Below are 15814 nucleotides of genomic sequence, written 5' to 3'. Positions count from 1 at the left end.
TGGGAGGCTGAGGTGGGTGGATCACCTAAGGTCAGAAGTTCAAGACCAGCCTGGCCAACATGGGAAATCCCACCTCCACTAAAAATACAAAATTAGCTGGGTTTGGTGGCACGCGCCTGTAATCCCAGCTACTCAGGAGGCTAAGGTGGAAGAGTTGCTTGAAACCAGGAGGTGGAGGTTGCAGTAAGCCAAGATCGCTCCATTGCACTCCAGAGCAAGACTCTGTCTCAAAAAAATGAAAAACAAAAAAACCAAAAAAACCAAACAAACAATACTAACACTCACACCTGCCAGCTTCCTCCATGCCGGGCGAGCCCAGTGAGGCCTGCTGCCTCCCCGCCCGCCTAGGGGGACACCCACACTGGCAGAGCTCTGGGAAGCACCTGGCACAGAGGGAGGTTCAGGATGTTTGGGGCAGCAGGAACCCTCAATGTGCAACCGTGCTTCCAAGGTAAGTGCAATTATTACCTTCACTCTACAGATGAGGAAACTGAGGTCAAGAGAGGCAAAGCACCTGTCCAAGATCACGAAACTAGCAAATGGCATAATATCATGCTCGCTCCTCCTACAGCCTCCTTTAGCAGGGGAAGAGGGGAAGGTGATGATGGCCCCAGGCACCGGCCTAACATTTCACTTCTCTAAGATTTGTCTCCTGATCTGGGCTTCCGTTTTCTTTTTTTTTTTGAGACGGAGTCTTGCTCTGTTGCCCAGGCTGGAGTGCAGTGGCCGGATCTCAGCTCACTGCAAGCTCCGCCTCCCGGGTTCACGCCATTCTCCTGCCTCAGCCTCCCGAGTAGCTGGGACTACAGGCGCCCGCCACCTCGCCCGGCTAGTTTTTTTTTGTATTTTTTTAGTAGAGACGGGGTTTCACCGTGTTAGCCAGGATGGTCTCGATCTCCTGACCTCGTGATCCGCCCGTCTCGGCCTCCCAAAGTGCTGGGATTACAGGCTTGAGCCACCGCGCCCGGCTGGGCTTCCGTTTTCTAGAAGAGCAAACCGAGTCTTCGTAAGGTGTGGGGCAGAGCAATTGACTGAGCCATCTCGGGGCCTTCTCACTCCCAGCCGATGAAAACTCACCCCCAAGGACAGTGGCAGTCCATTCCCCAGGGAGCTGTGACACCTGTGAACATCACCCATCCACCCACCTAACCACTGCTCATGAAACATTTCGATCCTATACATCATATATAAATATATTTTTTTCTTTTTTCTTTTTTTGAGATAAAGTTTTGCTCTTGTTGCCCAGGCTGGAGTACAGTGGTGTGATCTCAGCTCACTGCAACCTCTGCCTCCAAAGTTCAAGCGATTCTCCTGCCTCAGCTTCCCAAGTAGCTGGGATTACAGATATGTGTCACCATACCCGGCTAATTTTTTGTATTTTTAGTAGTGATGGGGTTTCACCATGTTGGTCAGGCTGGTCTCGAACTCCTGACCTCAGGTGATCCATCCGCCTTAGCCTCCCAAAGTGCTGGGATTACAGGCGTGAGTCACCACGCCCGGCCCCCTATATCATATATATTGATGTACACATGCGCATGATATGCACAGAGACTGCTGCAACAAATACATCCCATGTGCCACCACCTTAAGAAACAGACCACCACCCACACTCTAATGTACAGACACACCCGCCTCTCCCCAGACAGCCAACCACTATCCTGCATATTGTCTCCAGCGTTCCCTTGTTGTTTTTTTCCCTATGATTGATTGATTGACTGATTGAGATGGAGTCTTGCTCGTTCTGTCACCTAGGCTGGAGTACAGCAGTGCGGTCTTGGCTCACTGTAACCTCTGCCTCCCGGGTTCAAGAGATTCTCCTGCCTCAGCCTCCCAAGTAGCTGGGATTACAGGTGCGAACCACCATGCCCAGCTAATTTTTTTGTATTTTTAGTAGAGATGGGGTTTCACCGTGTTGGTCAGGCTGGTCTTGAACTCCTGACCTCAGGTAATCTGCCTGCCTTGGCCTCTGAAAGTGCTGGGATTACAGGTGTGAACCACTGCATTTGGCCTATTTATTTGTTTATTTATTTACTTATTGAGAGAGAGTGTTGCTCTGTTGCCCAGGCTGGAGTGTAGTGGCATGATCTCGGCTCACTGAAACCTCCGCCTCCTGGGTTCAAGCCATTCTCCTGTCTTAGCCTCCCCAGTAGCTGGGATTACAGGTACGCACTACCATGCCCAGCTAATTTTTGTATTTTTAGTAGAGATGGGGCTCCACCATGTTGGCCAGGCTGGTCTCGAACTCTTGACCTCGTGATCCACCCACCTCGGCCTCCCAAAGTGCTGAGATGATAGCTGTGAGCCACTGTGCCCGGCCTAATTATTTATTTTTTTGAGACAGTGTCGCTCTGTCACCCAGGCTAGAGTGCAGTGGCGCAATCTCAGCTCACTGCAACCTCCACCTTCTGGGTTCAAGTAATTCTCCTGCCTCAGCCTCCTGATCAGCTGGGACTACAGGCACACGCCATCATACCACCATACCCGGCTAATTTTTGTGTTTTTTAGTAGAGACAGGGTTTCACTATATTGGCCAGGCTGGTCTCGAGCTCCTGACCTCGTGATCTGCCTGCCTCAGCCTCCCAAAGTGTTGGGATTATAGGCGTGAGCCACCGCGTCCAGCCTATTTATTTTTGAGATGGGGTGTTGCTCTGTTGCCCAGGGTGGAGTGTAGTGGCATGATTTCAGCTCACTGCAGTCTCAAACTCCCAGGTTCAAGCAATCCTCCTGCCTCAGTCTCCCAAAGCTGGTGGCATGAGTCACCACGCTTGACTGTTTTTCTTTAGAGTTCCACTATATAAGGGCATATCCCCAAACAATATATGGCTGGTGGAATTTTTTTTTTTTTTTCCAGAGACAGGGTCTTGCTTTATTGCCCAGGCTGGTCTTGAATACCTGGCCTCAAGCAATCATCCTGCCTTGGCCTCCAAAAGTGTTGGGATTACAGGTGTGAGTCATCCTGCTGAGCCTGCTGGTTTTTGCCAGTTTTTTATTTGCTAGTTTGGGCTCATATGTGTAGTTCCAGCACTTTGGGAGGCCAATAATCCCTGGAGGCCTTGTGTTTGAGACCAGTCGGGGTAACATAGTGAGACCTTGTCTCCATAAAAAATAATAATTGGCCAGCACAGTGGCTCACACCTGTAATCGCAGCACTTTGGGAGGTTGAGGCAGGCAGATCACAAGATCAGCAGTTCAAGACCAGCCTGGCCAATATAGTGAAACCCCATCTCTACTAAAAATACAAAAACTAGCTGGGCATGGTGGCACACACCTGTAGTGAATACAGGCTGAGGCAGAATAATCCCTTGAACCCAGGAGGCGGAGGTTGCAGTGAGCTGAGATTGTGCCACTGCACTCCAGCCTGGGCAATAGAGGGAGACTCTGTCTCCAAAAAAAAAAAAATATTGTTATGTGAAAGGCATCATTCAGGTCCCACTCTTCTGAGGTTTACTGTCTTTGCACAGCACGAAGCATGCAGCTCTCTTCCATGCTGATGCCCTTGGTGCCAGTTCATCTCTGCTGGGTGAACACATCACAACTCTGCCAGTGTGCATTGGGTGCACCAGGTGCCGGTGGTTAGGGATATTCAGTCCTCTCCTGCCGTGCACGTGTGCATTAGACAGAGTGCATACCTAGGAGTGCAGGAGCTGAGTCACAGAGCAGGGTCTCTTCAAACTGGACTTGAATGTGCTGTACCGTTTTCCAAAGTGGCTGCACATGGCCAGGCACAGAGGCTCACGCCTATAATCCCAACACTTTGGGAGGCTGAGGTGGGTGGACCACTTGAGGTCAGGAGTTCAAGACCAGTCTGGCCAATATGGTGAAACCCCGTTTCTACTAAAAATACAAAAATTAGCCAAGTGTGGTGGTGCACACCTGTAGTCACAGCTACTTGGGAGGCTGAGGCAGGAGAATATTGTTTGAACCTGGGAGGTGGAGGTTGCAGTGAGATGAGATCACGCCTCTGCACTCCAGCCTGCGCCACAGAGTGAGATTCTGTCTCAAAAACAACAACAACAACAACAGCAACAAAAAAAAAGGAAGAAAGAAAAAAGAAAATGGCTCCACTTATTTGTGTTCCTACAAGTCTGAGAGCTCCACAGCTCCACTGCTCCACGTCCCCACCCTGGCATCCCCAGACCTTTTAAGCTTTGCCCGTTGAGTGGGCGTGCAGTGGTGGCTCACTGTGATCTAACTGGCCCCCCACTTACTCTTGACGTCCAGCTGGGCAGCGTACTTGGTGAAGCCCTTCAGGCAGACCTTCTCGCCGATGAGGGAGAGGAACTCCTCGAAGGCAGGGCCAGCCTCCTCGTTGTTGTACATCTCCTCCTCGGAGCTCTGGCCGGCCTTGCAATAGAGGATGCCCACCTTGTGCTTCCGGCAGAGCTGCAGAGGCAAGAGTGGCTTTGTGGAGGCAGGCCAGGCAGAGATGGCAGAGGGAAGGGAGCAAGGGGTATGTCTGAGGCCTTCAGCCCTGGGAACTGCTGGGACTAGTCGAGAACCCAGAGCCACAGCCAGACAGGGAGGAAAACAGTGTTGGGGCATGGCGGCATGTCCCAGTTGTCCCTCTCCCTCCCTCCCCCACCACAGAAGCACAGCGAGGTGTCCAGGCTGCCTCTTCTCGCTATGGCGGGTGGAGGATGGCTGGTGATGCCACGCTTGTATGAAAGAGACTGTTGCCTTGGCCGGCTTCCCACAGTAGGTGGACTGGGATGGGCTGAGATTCTGCAAAAGCAAAATCTGGAGGGCTCAAGGAGTACAGTCAATAGCTTTTTTAGGGAGTGGGCTCCCAACAACCATGTTTGCTTTAGGTATCACTGGTGACTGGGCCACGGACAGCCACCTGACCTACGCATTGCCCAATTGATGGCTCTCCTGTGACCAGGGTCAGCTTGCTGGGGTCCGCCTGTGGCTGTAATTCTAACAGACTGGGAGCTGTGGGAGAGGCGAGAGAAGCAGAGGGAGCCAGCGTGTGGCGTGGGGAGGAAAGACACGCTAACCCCCACCACAGACACATACACGCATGCACACATGGGGACCAGCAGCTCTCTCACCCCCAGACGATATCCCTCCTTTAGGAGACCCAGTTACATTCCTGCTCTTGGCACCACTAGAATTTGATTCGAATCCCTCCTTTTGCTGAAACCAGCTTAAGTAGGTTTCTGTTACTTGCAAAGAAAAAAGAATGTGACCAAGATATAAAAAGGTACCAGGAGTGGGGTTGCAAGCTACTGCCCCTGCAGCGCCCTGACTTCCAGCCCCTGACTCACCCCTTGCTCATCGAGCTTCAGCAGTTGCTCTGTCACCTTGGGGGTGTTGAGGGCCAGCCGCAGGCAGTGGATGTTGAGCTCAGGGATGACGTACTCCAGGGCATCCTTCAAGGGCAAGCCCCGCCCGGTCCCATGCTTGGTGGCTGTGGGCGTGGCATCTTCCAGGATGGAGCCCCGCAGGGTGATGAGCTACTCAAGGGAAAGAAGGGAAGGTTAGGGGGCTCTTGGGACCTAGAAGGGGATGACAGCATATGAGAGACATCTTGTTTTGAAAGAGACATGTGTGATGATTGGAAGTTTGTGCTCTAAGGTCAGAAAGCCCTAGGTCTGAGCCAGAACTTGAACCTGTTGCCACCTGGCTGTGTGGTCTTGACCAAGTGACTTCGTATCTCTGAGCCTCAGCTTGCTCTTTTGTGAAATGGGTACAGGACGGTATCGTAACCTTGAAGGGGTGTTGGGAGGATTAAATGAGACAATGTAAACTAACTTCATCTGTTCAACATATATTGGCTGAGTGCCTCCTCTGAGGCACTGAGTCCTATTCTAGGTGCAACGAACAAAGACCCTTGTCCTTGTGGAGCTGACACTGGAATGGGAGAGAAGAATTATGTAAGGTAGTAGGGAGTATAATGAAGAAAACAGGTCCTACCAGGAGGAGGTGGGCTCTTGTCCTTATTACAGTAACACTGTATTATATACACATTTCTGTAAATGCTCATGTAAAACACCTGCCTGCCTTGAATACTGGCACCATCTTGGACCTTGAACTGTGGCACTGGTTTCCAACCAGCTTCATTAAATTAAAAAAAAAAAAAAAAAAAAAAGGCTGGGTGCAGTGGCTCACGCCTATAATCCCAGGACTTTGGGAGGCCGAGGCGGGCAGATCACGAGGTCAGGAGATCAAGACCATCCTGGCTAACATGGTGAAACCCCGTCTCTACTAAAAATATAAAAAATCATCCAGGCATGGTGGCCAGTGCCTGTAGTCCCAGCTACTCGGAAGGTTGAGGCAGGAGAATGGCACGAACCTGGGAGGCAGAGGTTGCAGTGAGCCGAGATCACACCACTGCACTCCAGCCCGGGCGACAGAGCGAGACTCCGTCTCAAAAAAAAAGAAAAGAAAAGAAAAAAAATGGGTCAGGTGCAGTGGCTCACAACTGTAATCCCAGCACTTTGGGAGGCCAAGGTGGGCGGATCACTTGAGTTCAGGAGTTTGAGACCACCCTGGCCAACATGGTGAAACCCCATCTTTACTAAAAATATAAAAATTAGCCAGGCATGGTGGCACGTGCCTGTAATCCCAGCTACTTGGGAGGCTGAGGCAGGAGAATCACTTGAACCCGGCAGGCGGAGGTTGCAGGGAGCCAAGATTGCACCACTGCACTCCAGTCTGGGTGACAGAGCAAGACGCAGCCTCAAAAAATAAATAAATAAATAAAAAAGGAAGAACACCACCACTAGTGATTCTAATTTGGATGGTCTGGGATGGGGCCAGACATGCATGTTTGTATACATGGCATATTTTTAATCCATCTCAGGTGCTTCTGATGGGCAGTCAGGGATGAAAACCTTTAGTCAAAGCCAGTCACAGACATCTCATTCCCATTCCCCAGATGTTGCTTCCTAGGTTTTCCTATAGACAACCATGTGACCAATTCCAGGCAATAAGATGTGAGGGGAACTGTGCTTGGTGAGGACTTCTGGCGCAGATTTCTCTCTAATAAAAGGAAAGCCCCCTTTGGGAGGCCAAGGCGGGCGGATCACCTGAGGTCAGGAGTTTGAGACCAGCCTGACCAATGGGGTGTAACCCCGTCTCTACTAAATATACAAAAATTAGCCGGGTGTGGTGGTGCATGCCTGTAATCCCATCTACTTGGGAGGCTGAGGCAGGAGAATCGCTTGAACCCAGGAGGTGGAGATTGCAGTGAGCCGAGATCACGCCATTGCACTCCAGCCTGGCAACAAGAGCCAAACTCTATCTCAAAAAAATAAAATAAAAAAACAAAACAAACAAACAAAAAAAAAACATAGATGTGAGGCCAAATAAATTATCACAAAGTGAATACCTGGGTAATCACTATCCAAATCAAGAAATGCATTTCCAGCACCCACAGCCCTTTTGTACCCTCTTCTTTTTCCCCAAAAGTAACTATATCCTGATTTTCAACACCATTTATCATTTATTTCTGTCTATTTTTGAACTTCATGCAGTTTGTATTTTTTTATTCTTTTGTTCTTTTGAAGACAGGGTCTCACTCTGTTGCCCAGGCTGGAATGGAGTGGCACAATCATGGTTCACTGCAGCCTCGACCTCCTGGGCGCAAGAGATCCCCCTGCCTCAGCTTCCTGAGTAGCGGGGACTATAGGCATGTGCCACCATGCCTGGATAATTCTGTATATCTTTTGTAGAGACAGAGTCCCACTATGCTGCCCAAGCTGGTCTGCAACTCCTAGGCTCAAGTGATCCTCCCGCCTTGGCCTCCCGGAGTGCCGGGATTACAGGTGTGAGCTACTGCGCCCAGCCAGGCAGTTTGTATTCTTTTGTTATCTGGCTTCTTTCTCTGAATCCTACATAGGTGAGATGCAGCCATGCTGTTGCGAGAGGTTGATGTTTTACTTTGATAGGTTTAGTCCTTTTCATTGTTGATAAGCACCAGAACTGCTTCCAGTATTTGCCAACTGTGAACAGTGCTGTTAGGAACCCTCACAGAAGCACCTCAGTGCACATGAACACGTTTTCTTTTGGTTTTATACCTAGGACAGAAATTGCTAAACCACCAGGCATGCTAATCTTCAGTTTTACCGAACTGCCAAATAATTTTCCAAATGGTTGTACCAATTTACACCCCACCAGCCCTGTCTGAGCCCCTGCTGCTCCACATCCTCACTAACACCAGCTCGCGCCTGTAGCCACAGCATGCTTCTGGCCACCAGGTCATGCCACGCACAGGACCAGCACCACACCAAGAATGCACAAAGAAAAATCCCTCCCCAGGGCGCTTGCTACAAGCACCCAAAGTACACTTAGGGCTGTGGTCTAAAGACTAAGGAGGAAGCCAGGTCTGGTGGCTCACGCCTGTAATCCCAGCACTCTGGGAGGTTGAGGCGGGCGGATCACCTGAGGCCAGGAGTTCGAGACCAGCCTGGCCAACATGATGAAACCCCATCTCTACTAAAACAGAAAAATTAGCCAGGCATGATGGCTTATGCCTGTAATCCCAGTTACTCGGGAGGCTGAGGCAGGGGAATCACTTGAACCCAGGAGGCGGAGGTTGCAGTGAGTTGAGATTGTGCCACTGTACTCCAGCCTGGGCGACAGAGTGAGACTCCATCTTAACAACAACAAAATAACAAGACTAAGAAGGATAAGTATTAACTGCAAAAACATGCTTGCCTAAGTCGAAAAACACAAGAGGTGGCCAAAAAAACATGTCATGACTTCGCCTCTAAGCACACAGCCCACCACCCTCGCCAAATGGCACCTGGGGGAGAGGTATGTGTGGAAGGAATAGAATGATCCCACTTCTGGCCCCGGTAATTAATAAACAAACAAATCTCTCTCATCACAAGCAGGGTAGTGTCGAAACCGATCATGAAAAAAAATGGTGTCAGGGGCTTTGCCCTGTCAATCTGGGTGGCCCTGGGGTTGTGGGTTTCAGTTAAGGCACCAGCAGGATCAGTGTCTTTATATCCCATTGACACTGTCCCACAGTGCCCTCTGCTGGGAATGAGGGACAGTACGGACCAGAAATCATTCTTCTTCCCTGGAGACCGGTGGCTTACAGTCATATTTTGGCTCTGACCACCTCATCAGCGCGCACTACTTGAAAAGCTCTTTCTGCACTGGGGACAGTAAGTATGACACTGGCAGGTCATGAGTGGTCACCTCACTCTCTACCTGGTCACCCCCACCATCACCTCCCACCTGGACAGCAGCCTCCTCCAGGTCTCCCTGCCCCTGCCCTGTCCCCAGTCCATTCCTTCTACAGTTGCCCAAGTCAGATCACAGCCCTCCTCTGCTCAGAGCCTGAAAACATCTGGCATCAGCTGGTCAAGGGCAACAAATCAAGTGAGCTATGAAAGGCACACAGTGCCATGCGAGCAAGAAGGTTCCAGCTAGTACAGGTTATTATCCCCACTCACTCCTGACTCAGACGCGCTCCCCGCTTGACTCTGTGCTGGGCGGTGGGTGTACCCTTCAAGGACATTTCCTAGGAGGTTACTTAGGAGGTGGTCTGCCTGGGTTTGAATTCTAGCTCTAGCTCCTCCCTAGCTGTGTGATTCTGGGCAAGCCACTTAATTTCCCTATTTCCTCATTGACAAAATGGGGATAAAAATGCCTGCCTCAAGGCATTGAAAGGATTCAAAAAGATCTGTGTATAATGCTTAGCGTTGTATCTTGGGCACAGAGTGACAGCTCAATGTGTGTTAACCATTATTATCTGTAGATGAGTGTTAAATGTTTATATACAAAGTCACATGCCTAGTTAATAGTTTTAAAATTTTTGTTTCTTTTTTATTTGTTTTTGGAGACGGAGTTTCGCTCTTGTCGCCCAGGCTGGAATGCAATGGTATGATCTTGGCTCACTGCAACCTCTGCCTCCTGGGTTCAAGTGATTCTCCTGCCTCAGCCTCCCAGGTAGCTGGGATTACAGGTGTGTGCCACCACGCCCAGCTAATTTTCATAGTTTTAGTAAAACCTCCCATCCCATGGTTTTGCCATGTTGACCAGGCTGGTCTCGAACTCCTGACCTCAGGTGATCCACCTGCGCAGGCCTCCCAAAGTGCTGAGATTACAGGTGTGAGCCACCATGCCTGGCAATTAATTTATTTTTAATAGAGACAGGATCTCGCTATGTTGCCCAGGTTGGTCTCAAACTCCTGGGCTCAAGCAATCTTTCTCCCTCGGCTTCCCAAAGTGCTGGGATTACAGGTGTTAGCCACTGCACCTAACCGAGTTTTAAATTTTTTAACCTTAAGCAGGAAGCTACACTTTTTTGCTTTTCCCCCTACTTAACAATATGCTTTGGAGATTGTTCATTTAAACACACACGGCCAGGTGCAGTGGCTCATGCCTGTAATCTTGGCATTTTGGGAGGTCAAAGGAGGAGGGTCACCTGAGCCCAGGAGTTGAAGACCAGCCTGGGCAACATAGTGAGATTCTGTCTCTAAAAATAAAACAAAATTATTAGCCAGGCATGGTGGTGCATGCCTGTGGTGTCAGCTGCTTGGGAGGCTAAGGCAGGAGGATCACTTGAGCCCAGGAATTTGAGGCTGCAGTGAGCTATGACTGCACCACTGCACTTCAGCCTGGGGGACAGAGACCCTGTCTCAAAAATAAATAAGCAAATACACACAGACTCACACACAATCAGATGTACCTACTGAACAAACACTTGCTTTTTTCACTTAATGAAAGCTTTCCTTTTTCTACTTTGCATACTTATGTACTGTCTAAGTTCTTAACAATAAGCGTCTGGTACTTTTTAAATAAAAAAGAAAAATCAATAAAATAAAAATCCAAATCTCTAACCCTATCAGAACTAAAGCCTGTCAAAAACTCACGTGTGCTAGGCCAATGAGAACCACTGGGCCTGGACGGGACCACACAGTTCCTGGCTGGTTGCCATCCCCACTCCCTCCCCAGTGTTCTGGGTGAGACAGTGCCAGTGAAGGGGCTTGAGACAGGGCAGCCTGGCCTGGTGCTCGTCCTGTCCAGGCTCTCTGGGTTTTGGACGAGCGGTGCCAAAGCCCAGCTCCAAGTCTGTTCCTGCCTCGGTGGGGAGCCTGGCACTGACAATGCTCATATCCCATCTGCTGGGAGATGCGGGTCCACTCGAGACTGTCGCTTGGCGGCCAGGGGCGGCCATCTGGGGCAGGCCTGCTGGCTTGGAAGGCAGCCCAGACCTCTCGCTCTGGCCCCCATGCCCTGGTTTACACGACCCCAAGGCATGTGTGTGTGGACATGAGAAGGACAGAACCCCATTGGTGAGCTCAACCCATGTTTCCCAGAATGGGCCTCTGACCTCCTGGGAAAGAACGTCGGCTGCAACAGTGGTGCTGCTCGTAATCATTTTCCGTCAAGTGTCAGGCCCAGCACTGCCTGCTTAATATGTGCAACCTCACCGAGCCCACAACATAGTTCTCCAAGCCAAGAATTTCCAAGGGGGAAACTGAGGCTCCGAGAGGAAATGAGCCATGTGCCCAAGGTTCTAGAACTGCTGAGTGGCCAAACTAGGACTCATATGAGGTCTCCAACCCATGGAGCATGGCTCTGCCTCAGGACCTCTGCACTGGCTGTTCCCTCTGCCTGGAACACTCTTCTTCCAATTGTCCACACGGCACCCTCTCCGCTCTTCTTCCAATTGTCCACACGGCACCCTCTCCCCTTCTCTAGGTTTACTAGAACGCTACCTTCCCAGTGAGGCCTCTCTTGACCTTCCTGTTAAAAATCTAAGCACCTGGCACACTCATCACTCCTCCTTGCTTCGTTCCCCACCTTGTCACTATAGGCAGCACCTACAGCGTAATTTGCTAAGGTGTTTGGCGTCCTGCTGTCTCCCCCTCAAAGACCCAGTCCCACGAGTATCTTTGCTGCCTTGTTTGCTACAGTACCCTCCATGCCCAGCATAGAGCTGGGACGGGGGAGCACTGAGCAAATGTCTATGGAATGGATGGATCCCAGGCCTGTGGCTGTGAGACTCAAAGTGTCCCCGTGCTGTCGCCTGGGATGGACCTGAGTCCCCAACGGCTAGTTTTGTAGGTGCTGGGGGTAGGAAGTAGATGGGAGCAGGTATACACTGGGAATGGCATCAAGCCAGTTTCAAACTTAGTGAACAGGAAATCACAGCAAAAAAATTATATAACCCAGTATCCATGCACTAAAGTCTCACAACTCTCAGCATGTGTGGCATAGTCTGATATATATATATTTTTTAATTTTTATACTTTAAGTTCTAGGGTACATGTGCCAAAGTGCAGGTTTGCCACATAGGTATTACATGTACCATGTTGGTTTGCTGCACCCATTAACTCGTCATTTACATTAGGTATTTCTTCTAATGCTATAGTCTGGTATTTTTTATCTTTTAGAGACAAGGGTCTCACTGTGGTGCCTAGGCCGGTCTTGAACTCTGGGTTTCAGGCAATCCTCCTGTCTTAGCCTCCCATCCCAAAATGCTGGGATTACAGGTGTGAGCCACTATGCCTGCCTATATATTGTATTTTCTTTCTTCTTCTTTTTTTTTTTTTTTTTTTTGAGGCGGAGTCTGGCTCTGTCGCCCGGACTGGAGTGCAGTGGCCAGATAGCAGCTTACTGCAAGCTCCGCCTCCCGGGTTTACGCCATTCTCCTGCCTCAGCCTCCCGAGTAGCTGGGACTACAGGTGCCCGCCACCTCGCCCGGCTAGTTTTTTTTTTTTTGTATTTTTAGTAGAGACGGGGTTTCACCGTGTTAGCCAGGATGGTCTCGATCTCCTTACCTCGTGATCCGCCCGTCTCGGCCTCCCAAAGTGCTGGGATTACAGGCTTGAGCCACCGCGCCCGGCCCTTTCTTCTTTTTTTTTTTTTTTGAGACAGAGTCCCACTGTGTCACCCAGCCTGGAGTGCAATGAAGTGATCTTGGCTCACTGCAACTTCCACCTCTCAGGTTCAAGCGATTCTCCTGCCTCCTGAGAAGCTGGGATTATAGGCACCTGCTACCACACCTAGCTAATTTTTTTTGTATTTTTAGTAGAGATGAGGTTTCGCCATTTTGGCCAGTCTGGTCTCAAACTCCTGACCTTGGGTGATCCACCCACCTCAGCCTCCCAAACTGCTGGGATTACAGACGTAAGCCTCCATGCCTGGCCTATTATATTTTCATTACGAACAAAAACACAAATGCTAGCACTGAGTTGGCTGAGCTCCTAACTCGTGAGTGGGTCCAATGTGCAGTCTAAGCTGACTTAGTCAAACCCCAGAGGCAGCCGAGTGCGGTGGCCAGAACACAGGCAGGCACCCTGCCCTGCCACTCCCTGGAGGGTGCTTTGGGCAAGTCCCTTAACCTCTCTGTGCCTGTTCTGTCATCTATAAATGAGGACAAGAGTGTCTTCAACCTAGAATCATGATGAGATTTAAGTGAGTTAATAGATATAAAAGGTATAGAATATTGCCTGACACACAGTATAAAGGAGATTTGTAGTAATAATAATCTTTGTAATAAATATTATATATATATATTTTTTTATTTATTTATTTTTTTATTTTATTTTTTTTGAGACAGAGTCTCGCTCTGTTACCCAGGCTGGAGTGCAGCGGTGCGATCTCAGCTCACTGCAACCTTCACCTCCTGGGTTCAAGAGAATCTCATGCCTCAGCCTCCCGAGCAGCTGAGACTACAAGTGTGCGCTAACATACCCAGCTAATTTTTTGTGTTTTTAGTAGAGACAGGGTTTTACCATATTGGCCAGGCTGGTCTTGAACTCCAGGGCTCAAATGACCCACCTGCCTTGGCCTCCCAAAGTGCAGCGATTACAAGGTGTGAGCCACTGTACCCAGCCTATTTATATTTATAAGTATATGACTGTAGGTGTCATTTCACCCAGCAGTTGCCCGTATGTCCTAAAACAGTCAGATGCAGTGTGAGCTGTCACCTCTCATTCTGCTCTGGTGCTCATCTGGCCAGAAAGGTGGGTAGAGGGAGGAGGGGCTGGGAAGACAGAGGCTGGTGACCGCCTGTGGTTTGGCACACATGGTTTTGTGGCTGCTTCTTCCTGGCTGCTGCAAAGCCTCCGTGCCATCCCATTCCCCCAACACAGTGGGAAGGTCTTGGTCAGGAGATGGGGCGAGGGCACTCTGAGCTGCATCTGCCAGCCTGGATGAGGTCCAGTACTTGGCTGGCCCCACAAAAGTCCTTGGCAGCCTCAGCCTGCTAGGATTCCACGTCCAGGCAAAGGCCAGGCCCAAGGGGCTGGGGCAATGCAGGCTGAGGGAGACCCATTTTGGAGGGCCTGCCTAGCTGGTGACTGCCCGTTTTCTGAAAGGTCTTCCTTATTTGGGTCTTCTGGGCCTCTCTGTCATTTCTGCTTGCCTGGGTCCCCTCTTTTCGCTGAGGATCTGCCCTGCCTCCTCCTCCAGAGAGCTCTGGTGGGTCACAGTGCCTGGCCCTGCCCCTGGACCCAGGGTGGTGGGTAACATAGGCCAGACCTGGCCAGTTTCCTCTACCACCCCGATCACAGCGAATGACCCAGGGATTGGGCTTATGATTTAAGCAGACCCAGAGTTCTTCCCAGATAAATCTGTCTAAGCCTTTTTTTTTTTTTTTTGAGATGGAGTTTTGTGTTTGTTGCCTAGGCTGGAGGCCAATCTCAGCTCACTGCAACCTCCGCCTCCTGGGTTCAAGCAATTCTCCTGCCTCAGTCTCCTGAGTAGCTGGGATGACAGGCGCCTGCCACCACGCCCAGCTAACTTTTGTATTTTTGGTAGAGACGGGGTTTCACCATGTTGGCCAGGCTGGTCTCAAACTCCTGACCTCAGGTGATCCGCCTGCCTCGGCCTCCCAAAGTGCTGGGATTACAGGCATCAACTACTGCATCTGGCCAGTCTGAGCCTTTTGGATGAGAAGGCGTAAAGATGTAGATTTGAGCAGCCCATCTCCATTTTCCCATGACACGGTGAGAGCTTGTTAGTGGCAGAAGAAAATGACATTCACGATGCAAACAGCAAAGACAAGCAGAGAGCTAAAGCAGCAGAGTTCTGGTGACTGCATTTGAGTCTCTAAGTCCAGCTATGCCTGAAGCTTGTCCTACCTCGAGATTTGCAGTTACATGAACCATGAATGCTATTTCCGACTTAAGAGAGTTAGAAACAGACTTCTGTCACTTACCATTTAGAGTCCTAATAGAGCATGGGTGCCCCAACAGGACTTCCCCACTAGCTACAGCTGACATTTAATCCAGGGGAAGGCCTCCAGCCAGGATCATGGGCTTCTCCACTCAGAATGGAAAGTGACACATTGGGAGTACCTTGAGCTGACTGGCCTAACAGCAGTGCCTGTGGTTGACAGTCCCCAATTCCTGTCCTGCCTGAGGCTTGTTGCCTTAATTCTTTCCATTATGTAGGACATCTCATGATCCTAAAATGATCCCTTACCTTCCCTTTTATTTCTTATGCTTATTAGAGCTAATCTCTCGCAAACAGGTTTTGTAATCTTGGGCTCTGAAGTCAGACACCCTGGACTGAAATCTTGGTCTGGCCCCTGATTCATTGATCCTATAGAAATCATTTATCTCTCGGCCGGGCGCGGTGGCTCAAGCCTGTAATCCCAGCACTTTGGGAGGCCGAGACGGGCGGATCACGAGGTCAGGAGATCGAGACCATCCTGACTAACACGGTGAAACCCCATCTCTACTAAAAAATACAAAAAACTAGCCGGGCGAGGTGGCGGGCGCCTGTAGTCCCAGCTACTCCGGAGGCTGAGGCAGGAGAATGGCGTAAACCCGGGAAGAGGAGCTTGCAGTGAGCTGAGATCCGGCCACTGCACTCCAGCCTAGGCGACAGAGCCAGACTC

The 15814-nt window shown here is 50.2% G+C and overlaps 1 protein-coding gene across 6 annotated transcripts in view; it reads right to left on the bottom strand.

Annotated features, from left to right (window-relative positions):
• Positions 1-15814, bottom strand: part of SIPA1L3 (signal induced proliferation associated 1 like 3) — a 313577-nt gene that overhangs the window by 108033 nt on the left and 189730 nt on the right. For all 6 annotated transcript variants that reach the window (XM_033226049.1, XM_033226046.1, XM_033226044.1 and 3 more), the window contains 2 exons: positions 5268-5456; positions 4209-4383 (listed from right to left, as the gene is read on the bottom strand). In XM_033226049.1, coding sequence (XP_033081940.1) covers positions 4209-4383; positions 5268-5456 — 364 coding nt within the window. The remainder of the gene's footprint in view (positions 1-4208; positions 4384-5267; positions 5457-15814) is intronic.

Source organism: Trachypithecus francoisi, unplaced genomic scaffold (assembly GCF_009764315.1).
Source record: "Trachypithecus francoisi isolate TF-2019V2 unplaced genomic scaffold, Tfra_2.0 Lachesis_group12, whole genome shotgun sequence".
In the NCBI taxonomy this organism is placed as follows: domain Eukaryota; kingdom Metazoa; phylum Chordata; class Mammalia; order Primates; family Cercopithecidae; genus Trachypithecus; species Trachypithecus francoisi.
The sequence above is the reverse complement of the archived record's forward strand: the minus strand, read 5'-3'. Positions and strand labels throughout refer to the sequence as shown.